Source organism: Zingiber officinale, chromosome 1B (genome assembly GCF_018446385.1).
Source record: "Zingiber officinale cultivar Zhangliang chromosome 1B, Zo_v1.1, whole genome shotgun sequence".
Lineage (NCBI taxonomy): Eukaryota > Viridiplantae > Streptophyta > Magnoliopsida > Zingiberales > Zingiberaceae > Zingiber > Zingiber officinale.
Genome location: NC_055986.1, coordinates 162308422 through 162328582, shown reverse-complemented (window position 1 = coordinate 162328582; position 20161 = coordinate 162308422). Strand labels below are relative to the sequence as shown.

Genomic DNA, 20161 nt, shown 5'->3' with positions numbered 1-20161 from the left:
GAATTTTAAATGGTATAAATCAAACAAGAGATCAAGAAATGTCAATTTGGATTTTGACATTTTCTTGGAGCACTTTGGGCAATCTAGGATTAGAATTTAAGTTAGCTAAGTGATTAAGGATACTTAGATAGATAATCTAGGTATTTTATTTGTGTTAACTTACCATGGTTGTTTGCCATATGCCATGTCATGACATCATATTTAATTTATGATCATTTGAAATGCCATGATAATGCTTAGGTTATTATATGTCATGTGTTAGTTTAGTTTCAAACTTTATGCCATGACATCATGACATTGGCACATGTTTTTACTTATGATATCATTATATGCCATGTCATCATCTCTTGCATTATAATCAATAAAATTGATTTAAGGACAAGCATATAATTTGATATTGAGATCAAATTGATGTTTAGAAAATGCATGAGAACTTAGTCTAAGATAACCTAAACCCATATCTCACATCAAAATTGACTTGGATGTGTTTGATACACTTTAGATGTGTGTGAGATATTAGGATCATGAGTTAGGATCAAGGTACATAGGTCTTGTACCTAGATGAGCCTAATTCAAGAAATGAAGGATCATAGGGAAAGCTTGTGTACAAGTCATGTACATTTAGCCCTAAGATTATGGTCCTAAATTCAAATGGTTTTAAAAGAATTTTAAAATTGATTTGAAAAACCTTGATGAAGCTTTCATAGTGATAGCATTCATCATTGAACATTGTGATACAAAGTTGACTTAACTTTGAACTATTTCAAAGCTTTTGAATTTTGTATCAAGATTGAAAAATGAAAACTATTTTCATAGAAAACTATTTTTCCATGATAGTGTATGTTATGAGGAATGTATCCTCAAAATTTCACGATTTTTGGAATTTTCTGGAATTTATTAGGAGTTTCTGAATTTCCGGAAGGGGAAATCAGAAATTCTGATTTCAGTGGCTGGATCGGTCCGGGGACCGATCCATGGGGTTCCTGATCGGTCTGGGGACCGATCAGTGTGTGCCAGTGTCTGATTTTCAGCTGTTGGTCTGAAATTTCAACTGGAAGTTGGGTTTTGTGGATTTCTAAAGGTTTGAAACTCTCCAAGACATTGTTGGTGCAATGGTCAAGGGGGAGTTGACCTTTAGGGGGAGTTTTTACCTAATTGTCAAGGGGAGTTGACTTTTAGGGGGAGTTTTTACTCTTAAAGACTTGAGTGATATGGAATTATCACTAAGTTGGTTGTTGAGTTTAGTATCAAGGGGGAAATTAAGAGTTTCAATGAAAGGTATGGGACTTTCATTAGGAAGAAACTCTTGACCTTGATATCCTCCTTTTCTTTTTGATGTGTGTCAAAAAGGGGAGAGTGTTCATTGGAGAATTATTGAAGAACCCAAGCTAGGTTATCGGGTTAACCTAAGCTAGGGGAAGAATGTCAAGGAATGTTCGAGGAAGAACATTGGAATACTTTTTGATGTGTGTCAAAAAGGGGGAGAATTATTGGAGAACCCAAGTTAGGTTATCGGGTTAACCTAAGGGGAGAATGTCCAGAGAATGTTCAAGGAAAGAACATTGGACATTGGAAGATGGTTGGAAAACCTAAGTTAGGTTATCGGGTTAACCAAACTTGATTATGGTTTTGTCAAACATCAAAAAGGGGGAGATTGTTGGTGCAACCTTAGGTCAAGGTTGACCTGGTTGACCCGACTCGAGTTGACTTGACTCGAGTTGTATTTTGATGTTTGACTTGGGAAGATTGTTGATGCAACTTTAGGTCAAGATTGACCTAGTTGAGTTGCATGTTGATGTTTGACTCTTGTGAGAGAGTTCTATTCTTGATATGGGACAAGAATAGATGTTTGGGAGATTATTGGTGTAACCGTAGGTCAAGGTTGACCTGGTTGACCTGAAAAGTCCAAGTATGGAGACTTGGCACTGGAAAAGTCCAAGCATGGAGACTTGGCACGGAAAAGTCCAAGTATGGAGACTTGGCGAAAAGTCCAAGCAGGAGCTTGGCACGGGAAAGTCCTAACTGGATGTTAGGCGTGTGGAAAGTCCCGGTGAGTGGAGCCAGGGGAAAGTCCTAACTGGGATGTTAGGCGGTGTGGAAAGTCGTGAGTGGAGCCAGGCCGTGGGAAAGTCCTTATTGGGATGTTAGGGGGAGTGGAAAGTCCTGGTGAGTGAAGCCAGGCAGTGGGAAAGTCCTAACTGGGATGTTAGGCAGTTGGAAAGTCCTGGTGAGTGAAACCAGGCAAGGGAAAATCCAGATGGATCAGGGATGATCGGACTTCTGGTGTTGGAAAGTCCAAGTAGGTCAAGAGAGTGATCGGATACTTGGCACGAAGAGGAAAATCCAGATGGATCAGGGATGATCGGACGTCTGGTGTGGAAAAGTCCAAGTAGGTCAAAGGGATTGACCGGACACTTGGTGGAGAGTCTTAGCAGGTCAAGGGAGTGACCGGATGCTAAGCATGATATACCAACAGGTCAAGGTTGACCGGATGTTGGCTTGGGAGACTTGGGACTTGGTTTGGGAAAAACCAAGCTCTGGATCGGTCTGCAGACCGATCCAGTGATACGGTTGGGTATCTGATCGGTCTGGTGACCGATCAGATAACCAACAGAAGGCGATCATGGTTCTGTGGGCTTACTGATCGGTCTGGGGACCGATCAGCATGGAGCCTGATCGGTCCCCGGGACCGATCAGGGACGCTGAGGTGGGATCGGTCCAGGGACCGATCAGATTCCACACAGAGAGTTGGGCAACTCTCTGTGAAGCCTTCTGATCGGTCTGGGGACCGATCAGCACAGGGCCTGATCGGTCCCCGCGAGCACCGAATTAGGAGTTGGACCCCATGAGACCGATCAGGCACCTCGATCGGTCCACGACCGATCGAACTATAGCGAGACCCATCCATGTCTTTTTGTACTCTTTTGGCAGTTTATGTCACTAACAACAAAGCATTTCCAGCCTACTTCATCTTTTAGAATCTTCTAGCCTGTCACATAAATCTTTTCTTCCTCGCTTGAGTTTTGGTGACTTTTTGAGCTGTCTTTTCGCGTGAGCTTCCCCGACTGGAACAGCTGCTGCTGCTTCATCCGGACTCCAGTCGACGAGAAAGCAAGATTGGTAGAGTGCTTGTGTATTCTTATTGTATTTCTTGCTTACTCTTTGTTCTTGTACTCTTTGTTTGCTGTTGCAAACGTTTGTGGCGAGGTTTCTCCACCCACAAGGAGTATATTGTATTAGCCGGTTTTCCGGGGGCTCATCCACCGACGGATTGATAGGGCTCGTCCACCTCACGGACACGCCGAGGAGTAGGAGTTCATCTCCGAACCTCGTTACATCCTTGCGTTTGAGGTTTGCTTTCTTCTTCTTAGTTTCTTCCTTGTATTTCCGCTGCAACTAACCTAATCGTAGGAAGAAACGCGAAAGATTGGGGTCGGCTATTCACACCCCCTCTCTAGCCGTACGAAGAGATCCTAACAACTACTACTGCAACACATTTAAAAAGTGTTACGTATTCCTGCACTATTGCAACATTTTTACAAAAGTGTTGTCTTTTCTAATATCAACTGCAACACTTCTAAAAATTATGTTGCATTTTAGTTATAATGCAACACTTATTTGAAAGTGTTGCATGTTTTTTCCAAAACTTGATATATGACAACAATTTACTAAAGTGTTGTTCCCAAAGTGATACCTTAGGCTCATTTTGTAGTAGTGGGGCACTATGATGGTGGTGGAAGAGTCATTTGAAGTATTGAAGGACAAGAAAGGGAAGAAACTCTGAACACGACATTGGACGGAAGAGCAAACCACACGGTCAAAGGCAACGATAAGGTAATATCAATTTTGGTAGATATTTTATCTTCTAACGTGTTAAATGATATAGGTGAATACAAGAATGCCCATGAATTATGGTGCAAAGTGAAGAAAGTTCAAGGGAAAGAACTCGTGCCTACACAAGAGGAGAAAAGATTCGAAGAAAGTGATGAAGTGGTACAAGAGGAGAAGAAAGACCAATCGGATGTGGAGACAAATTCAACATCAAAAGAGGAAGAGGAAGTGAATTCGGTCACATCCGAGGAGAAGGAGGATGAGGAACCATCATCAACATCCTCAAAGGTTGAAGAAGAATCCAAGACAAGTAAAGAAGAAGAGGACGTCTTGGAGATCAATCTAGTGAGCATCTCCACCAAAGTGAAGTCAAAGAACAACATAATTTGCTTCGGTTGCAATGAGAAGGGACATTAAAAGAGTATATGTCCTTTGCTCAAGAAGGTAAAACCTAAACCTACTCAAATTATTTTAAATACTAACATGGGTTGTAGGAAAAAGAAGGAGAAGAAGCACATTAGATGTTTCACGTGTGGTGAGATGAGACACTACTACACAAGATGCCCAAAAAAGAGAGAGCTCAAGAAATTAGAGCATTTAAAGAAGTGGGAGAAGAAGAAGAAGAGGAGCTTGAGTCGAGGGGAAGCTTCAAGGGTAAGGGAGGTATACCCTAATTTAAAGTGTAATTCAAATTTAAATTTTTATACTTCCATGCATGCTAGGAATAATTTTCATTATTTTCCCATGCAAAATTTTGGATTTAGATATCATGATAGGAATAGGGTAATTGTAGATCATAACCCTAGGAGAACCATTCATGATAAACCTAGGCATGATAGACCTAAGAAGAACCAAGACATTAATCCCAAGAAGGGGAGACACATACCTAGAAATGGTAGATCTAGGAATGTCCATGGTGGACATGTTAACTCTAGGTTTCGGAACCTAGAAAGGAAAAATCAAGCTTTGAAGACAAAGCTTGATAAGTTGGAGAAAACCCTAGAAAGATTCAATGTTGGATCTAAGGGTTTAGGTATGGTGTTGGGTAGTCAAAGATCCAACAATGATATATCGGGTCTAGGATACCGATCTAGTGTCTCCAATGCTAAGGGAAAGTTTTATGCTAGGGTTGCATATGACTATAGAAAGGAGAAATCAATAAATGACAAAAGAAAGTCATTTAAAGGTAAGGTTAAATTAACCCAGGACAAGGTGTCCAAGGTCAAAAAGGTTAGGTTTGTAGTCCAAGTGTCACGGGAGGTCCACTGATATGGCCTAGCAATTGTGGATGAGTCACTTAGGGAGGTGGCTAAGGCTAAGAGCTCTACGGGGAGCTCAAAGAGTCAATTTGACACCCATGGCCAATAAATCTTAAGTGGGGTTTACTTGGGAGTCTAGGGGAGTCATGGAATGTGCCAAATGATTTGGAGACGGACTTGAGTTTCAAACCTAGGGAATTGGCACACATGGATTGTGTTTCATACAAGGAAATATGAAATTGGGGGCATACTGCATGATAATTGATTTTTGATGCATAGATACCATATAAACCAATGCTAGGGATGCATTGTCGGCAAATACATTAAGAGGAAGTCGAAACTAGGACTTTAGGTCAAGGTGCAATTGAACCATTTAGCTAGTTTTGAATTTTGTGTCAATCCTGGGATTAGTGATAGATACATTTTTACATATATTTTTTTAAGTAGACATGGGCAAAACAGACATTTCCACAAAATTTGGAGATTTTTGAATGTTTGTAGAATTTTCTATGCATTTCTAAAATTGGGTCAAAAATGTTGAAATGGGCTGAAATTAGGGTGTTAGTCGACTGGTAACAGTGGATTTCGAACACAGAATGATTCTGTGTGTTGATTTCAATAGGGCAGTCGACTGATACCAGCCTGAAAGTGTTGTTAGCGCTGATCTTGACCGTGTCAACTCGTTTAGATATATGAGATCCATGGGGGATAAATACATGAGTTTAGGGTCAGTTTGATAATTAAGTTTTCGACAATTGGGATATTGTTGGAAAGCTTTTGGAAGTTAGGCAAAGGGGGAGAAGTAAATTTTAGTTTCGGAAAACCTTAAGTGTCTTTGCGTAGGGGAAGCCTTGTGATAGGTTCTTAAATAGCCCTGTGATAAAATTTTTAGTTCAGAGCTTTAGATGTAGGGGAGCCTTGGGATAGGTTACAATACATGTTTGCATTTTCTATTCGGCAGTGTAAGTCCAAGTGTATAGCCTTGGCAACGTAAGTCCATTCGGCGGTGTAAGTCCAAGTGTGTAGCCTTGGCAACGTAAGTCCATTCGGTGGTATAAGTTCAAGTGTGTAGCCTTGGCAACGTAAGTCCATTTGGCGGTGTAAATCTAAGTGTGTAGCCTTGGCAACGTAAGTCCATTTGGCGGTATAAGTCCAAGTGTGTATCCTTGGCATCGTAAGTCCATTATTTTTTGCATATTTATTTGCTATTTGTTTTTCCTAACTTAAACGTATTACCAAACATTAAAAAAGGGGAGATTATTGGAGCAATCTCAATGGTCCGTGCGACCATGTGTTTTGGTATTTGGGCAAAGGATTTAAGTTAAGTTCACCCTTGTATTTGATATGTGTATATGAGTGTGCAGGTTTGCAGGATACACATATAACTTAGGTTGATGGCTTCGGGTTCGGTGAAGGATAGAGCATCCGAGGGATCGTGGATAAGGCAGCAAGGACAAGGGCCGAGGGAAGCGACTTCGAGGCATATGCAAAGGATGACATTGGGGCGAGCCGCGGGCTTGGATGCATCCGAGGGACGAGAGCCAAAGGAAGTAGGGTTGAAGGCAAGAGGTCAAAGCTGCAACGAAGAGTAGAGTAAGTCATAAGGGTGAGGGTCCGAGTGTTGAGAGATTGTACTAAGGTATTAGTCGACTAGTAGCTACATCAGTCGACTGGTATAGTCGACTGGGCAGTCGACTAGAAGCGAACAGAATGCTTCTGTTCGCTCGACCAGTATGGAGCAGTCGGCTGGTATTGAGCCGTTGGGATATAACGGTCGAATCTCCACAGAGGACAGTCGCCGGATGGTTTTGGCAATCGACTGGTAGGCGGGATTTTCCAAACCCTGTTCTATATAACCAAGGCTTTGGAGCTTGGTTAAGACTGACGAAATACAGATGGTTAACCCCTATTAATAGTATACCAGTGCCCTAACTTCTTAAGAGTTCTTGTGAGAGTTGTGGTGAGCTTTCTCCATCCACAAGGAGCTACGTGAACTAGACGGAGGTCTTCCAGGGAGTAATCCATCGACAGATAGGGATCGTCCACCTTACGAATAGCCATGGAGTAGGAGCCTTATCTCCGAACCATGTAAATCGACATGTCGATTTGTTTGCTTCTTTCCTTTAGTCTTTAGCTTTCATATTTGTGTTTGTTGTGTATTATTCCACTGCGCAAGCTAACATACCTAGGAAGAGACCAATTGGGGGCACCGTCTATCCAACCTCCCTTCTAGCCGGCCACAAGATCCCCTACAAAAGGTACACCGGGACAAGGATTATTTTTTCCTTCTAAAGGTGATTTAAGTTTAGTTGGGTTCTACGACGCGATCTGGGGTGGAGACATTACTACACGACGATCAATCATTGGTTATTGTATCTTTCTTGGAAAAGCTCTTATCTCATGAAAAAGCAAGAAACATACCACCGTGTCTAGGTCTTTAGCTGAGGCAGAATATAGATTCATGACTTCTACTACTTGTGAAGTAACTTGGCTAAGGTACTTATTACGAGATTTGGGCATCGATCATCAACAACTAGTACTTTTATATTGTGACTATCAAGCAGTGATGCACATTGCTGCCAATCCAATTTTTCATGAAAGGACAACACATTGAGATAGACTGTCACATAGTTCGAGAGTGAATTGAAAAAAGAGAAATAAAGACTACTTATGTGCCAAGTGAAAATCAGATCGTAGACATATTCACCAAGGCATTGGACCAATCTCCATTTCGTACACTTATTCACAAGTAAGTTATTCTTGACATTCATGCTCCAACTTAAGGGGGAGTATTAAAGAAAAGATTTCATATTAAAAGAAAAGATTCTAATTGACTGACACAATCAACTTGATTAAATGTGATTTACATAATATATTCTATATAATTAGCTGATATCCAATTATGTCTTAGTTTCCTTATTTTATATAATCAATTATAAAGATTAGTAGTAGATTTTATGGCGATGAAGATTGCATATATTCTTTTAATTGATTATTGATGAAAATATACAGAATTAACAAAGCATTTTTCCTATATACTTTCATATTTTGCTGTCAACAGACAAGTCATCTCATCAGTGTCTGTCTTGACCGACTGCACAGGGATAATATTGATAGCTCAGGGAAGATACCACGTCTATCTCTGTTTCACTCGGAAAATCATTGTTGAGTCTTCTCAAGGGTGTCGTCTTGCCCACACCACCCATTCCGAGGATGCCAATCACACTCAAACTATCACTACAAGAAAACAGGACTTTAGAGACGAAAAAATCTGTCTCTAAAAATCATTTTTCCATCTCTAAAGAAAGTTTGAGACGGAATATTCCGTCTCAAAAATCCGTTAGTGAAAGCCCCGTAGCTAATTTTGAAACGGAAATATTCCGTCTCTAATTTTAAAAACGGATGAAAAAACTGTTTATAAATCTGTTTTCAAATTAACAAAATAAAATTAATTTCAAATATAAATTCTATCTCTGATTTTGTTTTAAATCTGTTATTAATCTTGTTTATAAATCTGTTTACAATTCTATTTATAAATCCGTATATAATTTTATTTTTAAATTTATCACTAAATATTATTATATTATATTTTTATATTTCTCATCAATATATTTAAATAATTCTTTATTTCAAATAAATTAAATTTATTAAAAAGAAATAACTTCTAATTCCAAATGTATTATACAATTAACATTAAAATAAATAAATATTTACATTATCCAAATAAATTTGACCAATAATCAAACTATAAAGACCAAATTCTCCTAGATATAAATGATTTGTATATTCCATTTCTTGAATCATTTCCGAATCATCTCCTTGAGATTTTCTTCTCTTTGCCTACCTTCCTCAATACGATTTTCTTTCCTCTGCCTACTTTATGTAATAACAAGTTTTTTTTCCTTTCAATAATTTGTTCCTCCATCCTCGAGCTAATAGCATGCATGCCTTCAATTTCTTCTTTTTGCCCTCCTTGTCTTCGAATTTCATGAGATAAATTGCTTCTCTTGTACAAATTAATGAACCAACCAATTTTGTTGAGAAAATCTAACAAATCAAAACATGAAACGAGTAAGTCTTGCAATATCAAAATTTTTAATGCAAATAAATTAAAATTATGCAAAAGTCATAATCAATATCAATGATCACCACTAATTAGTCCATAGTTGTCAATGCTAAAGAATTAACAAGTCATGAAGACTCTTTTGGCTCTGAAACAATAGGCATCACAAAATCATAAAAATTATATCAGTGTGAACAAATACTTAAGTAGAATTTTCTTCAAATTTGAATCTTAAACTTAGAATCTCTAAGTACATATAACAAAATCAAATACAAGATAATAGAAAAGACTTGATGGTCTTCTTACTACACATTGATTAATTTAAATCACAAACTAAAAAAGCTTAATATCTATCAACAAAATACCACACGAACTATAAATATTGCTAAGAAATAATCCTATAATATTAATAAACAAAACTATAGAAGATAGTAAGCAAATAGTACCAAGCAAAAGATTAAAAGATGGTTTTGAATCCAACATTTGCTCTTTGTTGTTGTGGCTAATGCAGCGTTTGCTCTTGGTATCCTGCATGATACTAACGAGTGAAACATAAGTCACAATAGAATATGGAAAAGTAGAATTACCTAATTAAATAATTACGGATCATTCTTGGATAACTTGATTACCTCTAGATAACCTCATTCTCATCTACAAATTAGTTAGAACATTGTGGCTATAAGGAAACAATATGTAACAACCTAAAATACAATAAACACTAAACATTGAAATGAGAATGCAAAGAGTACAAATGTTACGAAAAAAAAGGAAAATGACAAAAGAAATTCTTGTGAATAAATAATAAAAGAAAAGGGATCAAAGCAAATCCTTTTTAATAGTTACTACAACTGCTGCAGATAGATTAAACATATAATAGCAACAGATTTACACTTGAGAGTTTAAAATAGTATGAGAAAATTTCCAACCCAACAAAGTCAAAAAATAACGAATGATCATGTTTAGTTTGTTATTTCCTGATGCAGAAACAAATGAATAAAATGATTGAATTATGAAAGCTTACCTAATTTCATCTGTTTGGACCTCAAATCTCAAGTAAGACTTGGAAGTGGTCTGGAAATTAGATGATACGTTGGGCCATAAAAGAGAGAAGGCAGAAGACAATGACTTGCTATTCTTTTTCATCAAATGCTTAATTGTTTGCTTTGAGTTCAAAAGGTGCTTAGTGTCAACAATGTGGGGGAATTTTTTATGGACAGCTTGCACAAATTCCATCAAAGATGGAGGAAGAGGACCAAAAAATTTGTTGTATATATTGTTGCTGCAACCTTAGGTCAAGGTTGACCTGGTTGACCTGACTCGAGTTGACCTGACTCGAGTTGTATTTTGATGTTTGACTTAGGAAGATTGTTGGTGCAACCTTAGGTCAAGGTTGACCTAGTTGAGTTGTATTTTGATGTTTGACACTCGTGGAAGAGTTGTATTCTTGATATGGGACAAGAATAGATGTTTGGGAGATTATTGGTGCAACCGTAGGTCAAGGTTGACCTGGTTGACCTGATTCGGGAAAGAGTCCAAGTATGGAGACTTGGCAACGGAAAAGTCCAAGCAGGGAACTTGGCACTGGAAAAGTCCAAGCAGGGAGCTTGGCACGCGAAAAGTCCAAGTGTGGAGACTTGGTACTGGAAAAGTCCAAGTATGGAGACTTGGCACTGGAAAAATCCAAGTATGGAGACTTGGCACTGGAAAAATCCAAGTATGGAGACTTGGCACGGAGAAGTCCAAGCAGGGAGCTTGGCACGAGGGAAAGTCCTAACTGGGATGTTAGGCGGGAAAGTCCCGTGAGTGAAGGGCGGTGGGAAAGTCCTAACTGGATGTTAAGCAGGTGGGAAAGTCCAGTGAGTGAAGCTAGGCGGTGGGAAGTCCTAACTGGGATGTTAGGCGGTTGAAAAGTCCCGGTGAGTGAGCCAGGCAGTGAGAAAGTCCTAACCGAGATGTTAGGGCGGAAATCTCGTGAGTGAAGCCGTGAAAGTCCGTGAGTGAAGCCGTGCAGGAAAATCCAGATGGATCGTGGATGATCGGACATCCGTGTTGAGGAAAGTCCAAGTAGGTCAAAGGGATTGACCGGACACTTGGGGAATTCTAGCAGTCAAGGGAGTGACCGATGCTAGAATGAAGTACCAACAGTCGAGGTTGACCAATGTTGGTTTGGAAGGCTTGGGACTTGGTTTGGGCAAAACCAAGTCATTAGTTATCTCGACGGTCCGTGACCGATCAAGAATCGATGTGCTATCGATCGATTCGATCGGCCCGCACCGATCGGCGTGATCGCCGCGAGAAGACGCCTGATCGGCCTGCGGACCGATCAGAGCCTGATCGGCCGTGGCGACCGATCGGAGACGATGTCGCGGAAGGAGCCAAGAGTGAATATGATCGGTGGACCGATCCAGGTATCGATCGGTCCACGCATCGACGTAGTACGCATGTATGTTTACAGATCGATCGATCGGTTCGGGACCGATCGTAGGGCCCGATCGGTCCACGCCGATCAGGTTCTAGCTGCTGCAACGCAACGGCTAGTTTCTTCACTGTTTCTTCGCAGTATAAAGGAGACGAGGGCATCTTCGGTGCTAGCTCTCTCTTCTTTCTTCCTGCTGTTCTGGTGCTTGAGCTTTTTTGAGCTCTTCTTCGCAAGCTTCGCGTGAGCTTCTTCCTTCGGCTGGGACTCACTGAGCCGCTGTTGTGGTTGGCGTCTGAGAAGCTGTTGCTTCTTCAACAGTCGAAAAGAAGGCAAGGGTTGCTTACATTTGCTGTGTATTTACTTCTTGCTTCTCTTGTATTTGTACTCCTTATCTTGCTGTTGCAAGAAGTAATTGTGGCGAGGTTTCTCCACCCATAAGGAGCTCATATTTAGCCGGTTCTCCGGGGACTCATCCACCGACGGATTGGTAGGCTTCGTCCACCTTACAGACACGCCGAGGAGTAGGAGTTCATCTCCGAACCTCGTTACATCGGTTTGTTTTTCTTCTCCTTATTTTCTTCCTTGTATTTCCACTGCGACTAACCCTAACTGTAGGAAGAACGCGAGAATTTGGGGCGGCTATTCACACCCCCCTCTCTAGCCGAGTACAAACGATCCTAACAAGTGGTATCAGAGCGAGGCCGCTCTTCGACGGATCAACACCCGGGGGAGCACGGGCTAGAGATGGATCTCTATGGAGAAGATGTCACGATTCAACCCTTCTACGAGTCTCACGACAACTTCACATATTGGAAGGTAAGGATGATGTATTTTCTTAGGACTAATATGTTAAATTGGTTTTGTGTACAAGAAGGGTTTTCCCCTCCGATGGATGAGGAAGGAAAACCTATCAAGAAGAAGGAGTGGACGAAAGAGCAAATCCGACAATCCGAAATCAATGACGAGGTAACAAAAATTATTGAATTTGCTTTACCTAATAATGTTTTGTGCAAGATAGATAGGTACAACAACGCCAAGGAATTGTGGAACAATTTGGCAAAATTCCATGAAGAGGAGCCTAGTGAGCCAAGTAGCTCACATCATGGAGGAAGCGAATTGGGAGTTGAGGGCTACTCAACATCCAAGGAAGAAGAGGAGGAGAGCTCTTGTTCAAGATCGGAGCAAGAAGAGGCATCTACCTCCGGAAGGGATGAAGAAGAAAGCTCATCTACATCCACAACCCTAGGTAACTCAAACACTGTGATTTCAAGCAAATTACACATAATGTGTTTTGAGTGTAGGAAGTATGGGCACTACAAGAGTAAGTGTCCAAAGAGGGTTAGAAAGACTCCACCGGCACCAAAGGTCAAGGAAGCCGAAGTCCCGACACGCAAGAGCAAGAAGCACGTGGTGTGCTTCCAATGCAAGCAACGGGGACACTATAGGAGTCAATGTCCAAGGGAGGCAACCTCACAAGGACAAGAGGCCAAACACATGTAAAGGGGGAGCTAAGGCAAACCCTAAGGTAACATTTAAAGCTCATTCTTGCAATTATAGTAGGATGCGTGCTAGTAGTCTTATTGCATCATCAATAATGATAAGCATGTTAACACTAGAAATCGATACGTGCTTAGGGCCAAACATGTTAGCCTAGATAAGAACAATTCTAGAAATGCTAACCCTAGAATTAACTCATCTAAGGCTAAGGAAAATCTAGATAGAATCTCAAATCATCTAGACACATGTCTAGGAATACCTCAAAGAAAATGATAAATCAAAACTTGAGGTATTAGAGAAAGAAAATCAAGTCTTGAGGTCAAGACTTGACTCTCTAGAAAAGGCTCTTAAGGATTTGACTCTAGGGTCTAGGGTCAAAACCCAAGTCCAAGGACAAGAAAGGTCACAAACCTAAGTCTCAATGGTCAAGCCCACTTATCATAATGTTTCATTCGATTATGGAACAAAACCTAGGGCTAGGAAGACCATTACCAAGGTCACAAGGAGTCACCCCTATAGTTGACCTTGATGAGACTCAAATGACCAAGGCTTTAAAGCCCAAGAGGATCATTAGGGGTTGCTAGGAAGTTATCCCTAGTAAATATTTAGTGAACCCAATGAGCTCTAATAGGTATTGGGTTCCTAGGAGCATCTTCTCTACCCCATAGATGGGTTAGAGAGTGTCAACTCCGATTAGAAGGGTAGTTAACCCAACTTTGAGGAAATTGACACTCAAGGAGCATTTTCAAAGTTTTGAGAACTTTTGAAAATGAAATGGAATTATCATTTACTCCTTTGAAGAGTTAAATGTGCCTAAAGATTGGAAATTTCATTTGTAATCTCAATTGGCACAATTTGGAAAAATCTAGAGAACTCTCGAGGAAAAATGAAACATGCCAAGTTTTGAGGATAAATTTGATCTTTAAGTGGCATGAATTAATCTAGAGTTCAAGAAGTGTCAAAATTAGGATTTTGGCATTTTGGGACAATCTAGGATTAAATTTGAAGTTAGCAAAGTGGTTAAGGATACTTAGATAGGTAATCTAGGTATATTTATTTATGCTAAATCTTGCCATGATTGTTTGCCCTCACATGTCATGACATCATGTTTAGTTTCATTATCATTTGAAATGTCATGATAATGCTTAGGCTAGTTTTTATGTCATGTTTATTTAAGTTTCAAACTTTATGCCATGACATCATGACATTTATGATACCATTTTATGCCATGTCATCATCTCTTGCATTAATAATCAATTGAATTGATTTAAGGATGAAAAACACATTTTGATATTGAGATCAAATTTGTGTTTAGAAAATGCATGAGACCTTAGTCTAAGATACCTAAACTCATATCTCACATCAAAATTGCCATGGATGTGTTTGATACACTTTAGATGTGTGTGAGATATTAGGATCATGAATTAGGATCAAGGTGCATAATTCTTGTACCTAGATGAGCCTAATTCAAGAGATTGGAGGATCATAGGGAAAACTTGTGTACAAGTCATGTACATATAGTCCTAAGATTATGGTCCTAAATTAAAAGGTTTAAAATCATTTTAAAATTGATTTGAAAAACCTTGATGAAGCCATCTTAGTGATTGCATTCATCATTGAACAAGATGATACAAAGATGAGTTAAACTTTGAACTATTTTAAAAGTTTTTGAACTTTGTATCAAGATTTGAAAATGGAAGTTATTTTCATCTAAAACTATTTTTCCATGATAGTATATGGTATGAGGAATGTATCCTCAAAATTTCAAAATTTTTCGAATTTTCTGGAATTTTCTAGGAGATTCTGAATTTCGGGACGGATATATCAGAAATCTCTATCGAGTCCGGATCGGCGATCCAGGAAGTCCCGATCGGCCCAGCCGATCCAAGTACGGATCGGTCCGCATCGATCCAGAAGATCCGAGAGCTTGGTGCGATCGGTGAAGGCTGATCGGTCCGGTGACCGATCGGTGACGATCCGGCGATCGATCGAAGTGGATCGGCCGGGACCGATCCAGGGGCTTTGATCGCCGAGGACCGATCGCGTGCGCTTTAATTTTCAGCAGTGTCTGAAATTTCAGTTTTGGGAGTTGAGTTTCGGGTTTCTAAAGGTTCAAACTCTCCAAGACATTGTTGCAATGGTGAGGAGTTGACCTTTGGGGAGTTTTACCTAATTGTCAAGGGAGTTGACTCTTAGGGGGTTTTACTCCTTAAGACTTTTGAGGATTAGTGGATTGTCACTAAGTTGATTGTTGAGTTTAGTATCGAGGGAAATTAAGAGTTTCAATGAAGGTATGGGACTTTCATTAGAGGAAACTCTTGACTCTTTTGATGTGTGTCAAAAGGGGAGAGTGTTGGAGAATGGGAGAATGTTCTAGATAATGTTGAGGAAGAACATTGAAGAACATTGAGAAACCTAAGTTAGGTTATCGGATTAACCTAACTTGATTATGGTTTGTCAAACATCAAAAGGGGAGATTGTTGGTGCAACCTAGGTCAAGGTTGACTGGTTGACCGACTCGAGTTGACTGACTCGAGTTGTATTTTGATGTTTGACTTAGGAAGATTGTTAGTGCAACCTTAGCTCAAGGTTGACTATTTGAGTTGTATTTTGATGTTTGACACTCGTGGAAGAGTTGTATTCTTGATATGGGACAAGAATAGATGTTTGGGAGATTATCAGTGCAACCGTAGGTCAAGGTTGACTGGTTGACTGATTCGGGAAAGTCCAAGTATGACACGGAAAAGTCCAAGTAGGGAACTTGGCATCGAAAAGTCCAAGCAAGGAGCTTGGCGCGAAAGTCCAAGTGTGGAGACTTGGCAGGGAAAAGTCCAAGTATGGAGACTTGGACGAGAAGTCCAAGCGGGGAGTTGGCACGAGGAAAGTCCTAACTGGATGTTAGGCGGTGGAAAGTCCCGTGAGTGAAGCCAGGCGGTGGGAAAGTCCTAACTGGATGTTAGGCGGTGTGGAAAGTCTGGTGAGTCAACCGGGAAAGTCCTAACTGGGATGTTAGGTAGTTGGAAAGTCCCGTGAGTGAAGCCAGTGAGAAAGTCCTAACCGGGATGTTAGGGCGGAAATCTGTGAGTGAAGCCGTGAAAGTCCGCGTGGTGAAGCGAGGCGAGGAAAATCCGGATGGATCGGGATGATCGGACATCCGGTGTTGAGGAAAGTCCAAGTAGGTCAAAGGATTGACGACACTTGGTGGGAATTCTAGCAGGTCAAGGGAGTGACCGGATGCGAATGAAGTACCAACAGGTCGAGGTTGACCAATGTTGGTTTGGAAGGCTTGGGACTTGGTTTGGGCAAAACCAAGTCACTTAGTTATCTGATCGGTCGGTGACCGATCAAGAATCGATCGCTTATCGATTGGTATCTCGATCGGCCCGCACCGATCGGTGATCGAGTCGCGAGAAGACGCCTGATCGGTCGCGTGGACCGATCAGAGCTTCGATCGCGGCCGATCAGGAGACGATGTCGCGGAAGGAGGAGCCAGTTAAGAGTTGGGATCGGTCCGGACCGATCCAGGTATTCGATCGGTCCGCTGCATCGACGTAGCACGCACGTAATGTTTCGCACCGATCAGGGGACCAATCACGTAGGCCCGATCGGTCCACGATCGATCAGGTTCTAGCCGCTGCAACGCTAGTTTCTTCATTTCTTCGCGGTATAAAGGAGACGAGGCATCTTCTGTGCTACTGCTTCTTTCTCTGTGCTGCTGGTGCTTGAGCTTTGTTGAGCTCTTCTTCGCAAGCTTCGCGTGAGCTTCTTCCTTCGGCTGGGACTCCGACTGAGCCTGTGGTTGGCGTCTGAGAAGTTGTTGCTTCTTCAACAGTCGACAAGAAGGCAAGGGTTGCTTACATTTGCTGTGTATTTACTTCTTGCTTCTCTTGTATTTGTACTCCTTATCTTACTGTTGCAAGAAGTAGTTGTGGCGAGGTTTCTCCACCCATAAGGAGCTCATATTTAGCCGGTTCTCCGGGGACTCATCCACCGACGGATTGGTAGGCTTCGTCCACCTTACGGACACGCCGAGGAGTAGGAGTTCATCTCCGAACCTCGTTACATCGGTTTGTTTTTCTTCTCCTTAGTTTCTTCCTTGTATTTCCGCTGCGACTAACCCTAACTGTAGGAAGAACGCGAGAATTTAGGGCGGCTATTCACACCCCCCCTCTCTAGCCGAGTACGAACGATCCTAACATATATGAGCTAAATCTGTTTATATAAAAGTAAATTGATCAGATGGTATTGGTAAAAGTGGAAAAAAAAGAGAGAGAGAGAGAGACTTCTATGAGCATAAACAGCAAACCTAGAAGACAATTATGACCGACAATCAATTTTTCTGTTGATGCAAGAAGATCAACAACATGCCAAAATCCAACAGAAGACTTGATTCTTTTTTCTGCATTTTTTCTCAGATCTTCAAGGACATCTTTCTGCATATAAAAAGTAAATAACAAAATTTAGTATTCACATGGTTGAGCTTCAGTCAAAGTCCTGTCAAACATTGTTTCCGAGATATAACTGTTCCAGAATATGGTAAGGTTAAAAGTTATAAAAGCCTCTGCAAGACATAGCTTCATTCCATACCATCAATACAGTCTTATCTTCATTTGTGTCGACATAGACTACCCTCCTTTAATTTGCCATGAGTTGTCCTCATCAACAACACGAACATACATGAAGTCATTGAAGTGCTTTTTCACAACCTCTAATTATTAGCTTTTGTTAGAAAAGGAAACTGGTATCTAACAATTAATGCATCTTTACACATTGCAAGTTAAAAATGAAAGACAAATTTTATTGACACAAGGCATTGTAAAAATTGTCACCAGTTATTCAGAGAAGCAGAATCCTCATGGGATTAACAAATGCTTAAGATTTAAATAAGTCAAACATCAAATATACACTGGTAACTACAACTGATGAGTTCTATGACACAGCACAAGAAACTGCTAACAGATAAAAAGGGCATGTGAACCCACAGTCACCCAACAAGCAATGGAAGGAGTCCCTTGCCTCTCCAGATTTAATAAATGACTAAGTAGATAGAACGACTAATTGAGACTTATCTTTTAGTGGTATGATGGAAAGGCAACACTGTATGTATAGTAGGATGCGAAGAACTTGATTGAGAAAAACACCTTCATATATGCATGCATTGAAGTCAAATTGGCATTTAGCAAGGAAGTCGATGGATGTTACTTGCCATAGGAAATCATCAGGTGGCCCATGAAGTGGCAACTCATTCCGTGGAAAGATATAGAAGTTATGCCTGCAATGTAAAGAGCTGCAGATGTCACACGAAATCCAACAAATTTCTACAAACATGAAATCATACAGAATCTTATATTAATAACTAAGTGATCTAACACAAATTTCGTCTACAATTACCTACCAATGTCTGTCGAGACTTGTCCCACAGAACAAGCAAGTATGAATGATAAATTAACCCAAAAATATCAAATGAATAGTCCTGATCAGTAAACTACCACCATCTCATCAAAACATAAATTGGATATCCGTCAAAAGAAGTGATAAGGTAAAACCACGCAAAAATCAGTCATGAATCTCATATGCTTGACATATGAACAGTTTTTAACCTTTATCGCAAGCAGGCCTAGCTTCCAGAGGGAGAAAACGTGAAAGAATATCCTAAGCAAGGCATTCGATTTGAACAGGAGAATGAGGTAAAGATCATTTTTTTCCCCACAAAAATAAAAAACCGATAGAGAAGTCAATTCATCGCTTCCATTTTCTCTAAAACCACATTGAACCCTATCATAACAAAACGAAAACCAAATGATGAAGAACACTAATGGATGGGCGAAGAAGGAGCCCTTGGATGAATCCCAGCGGAAGGGACAGACACCGAACTGCACGACAGCGAACTTCTCAACGGAGTCCTTCAGCTTAAGGTAACGGACATCGGATCGGTCGAACTCGAACGAGTTCCTCCATGGGGCACTTGTCACGCCGGTCATCTCAAGGTCAACGACCACGAAGTCCGACTCCTCTACGCAGGCCCTAAGGCCCTCCAGCGCCGCGTTGAAATTGGACCTCGTCACCTGCATCACGGCCACGCTGCAGCCACCGGGCGCATCGGTGGAGAAGGGACGGAGGCGAGGCAGCAGACCTAGGGTTAGGATCGGTAGCACACCCAAACAAATGGCAGATTCCGCATGTCTTAACCTGCCATGACCATTCCGAAATCGGAACTCGACATTTATTCTCTGCAATTGTATTTTTCATTTTAACTTTTAATTAATTTATAAATGAAATTAGTCACAAAAATTATACAGTCTTAAATTTTATTTATAATTCATATTTATTTTTATTTATAAAAATTTATATATAATTTCCTTTCAAATTTATTTTAAATTCTGTCTATTTTTCAAAAAAAATATATAATTTACTAAAATGAAACGGATTAATAATTCCGTATTAAATCTGTCTCTGATTTATATACATCTGAAACAGATTTTATTTCCGTTTTAATTTTTAATTAATTTATAAATGAAATTTATCACAGAAATGATACAGTCTCAAATTCTGTTTATAATTCATATTATTTTTATTTATAAAAATTTATATGTAATTTCGTTTCAAAATTGTTTTAAATTCTGTCTTAATTTTTTTAAAATATATATATAATTTACTAAAATGAAACGGATTAATAATTCTGTATTAAATCTGTCTCTGATTTATATAAATCTGAAACAGATTTTATTTTCGTTTTAAAAATCCGTTTCTGAAGTCCTGTTTTCTTGTAGTGTATAATATGTGGCACGGCGTTGAAGCTCCTCGAAGACCTTGTCCATGCCAATTGTCTTGGGGGTTCGCATCTTGATGGAGCACATAATGTTCAGGTTATCTGCGAGCTTAGTGAACGCTCCACTTTGTTTGAGCTCTCTGATCCTGGCAAGTGTTGCTTCAGCTCTGTTTCTAAGACTTCTAAGACGGTAGGTAGAACAAACGTTGAGTGAAAAGCTACACAAACACTTGATCTTTTGGTTGTATTTTCTCTCTATTGACTTGGCTTCATCTTCCATATCTTGCACGGAGCTGAGCCACCTGAGCACTTCACTCCTGGGA

General features: G+C 40.2%; 1 protein-coding gene across 24 annotated transcripts; it reads right to left on the bottom strand.

Moving 5' to 3' along the window:
• Nucleotides 1–8713: 8713 nt before the first annotated feature.
• On the bottom strand, nucleotides 8714–19289 carry LOC121987417 (poly(A)-specific ribonuclease PARN-like). 24 transcript variants are annotated; one of them, XR_006113639.1, is made up of 6 exons: nucleotides 18211–19289; nucleotides 17657–17775; nucleotides 17376–17502; nucleotides 9741–9854; nucleotides 9600–9681; nucleotides 8714–9137 (listed from the first exon to the last, which is right to left on the bottom strand). XR_006113639.1 is itself a non-coding variant. In XM_042541217.1 (4 exons), exons 1-4 carry the CDS (start codon nucleotides 19138–19140, stop codon nucleotides 8964–8966), a joined length of 651 nt encoding a protein of 216 aa, XP_042397151.1. In that variant the 5' UTR covers nucleotides 19141–19289; the 3' UTR covers nucleotides 8714–8963. The 24 variants fall into 24 exon arrangements, 9 of the variants coding, with proteins under 9 accessions (XP_042397151.1, XP_042397157.1, XP_042397170.1 ...); XR_006113632.1 differs by having other exon boundaries at nucleotides 9600–9691; nucleotides 9783–9854; XR_006113640.1 differs by having other exon boundaries at nucleotides 9783–9854.
• Between the last annotated feature and the right edge of the window lie 872 nt (nucleotides 19290–20161).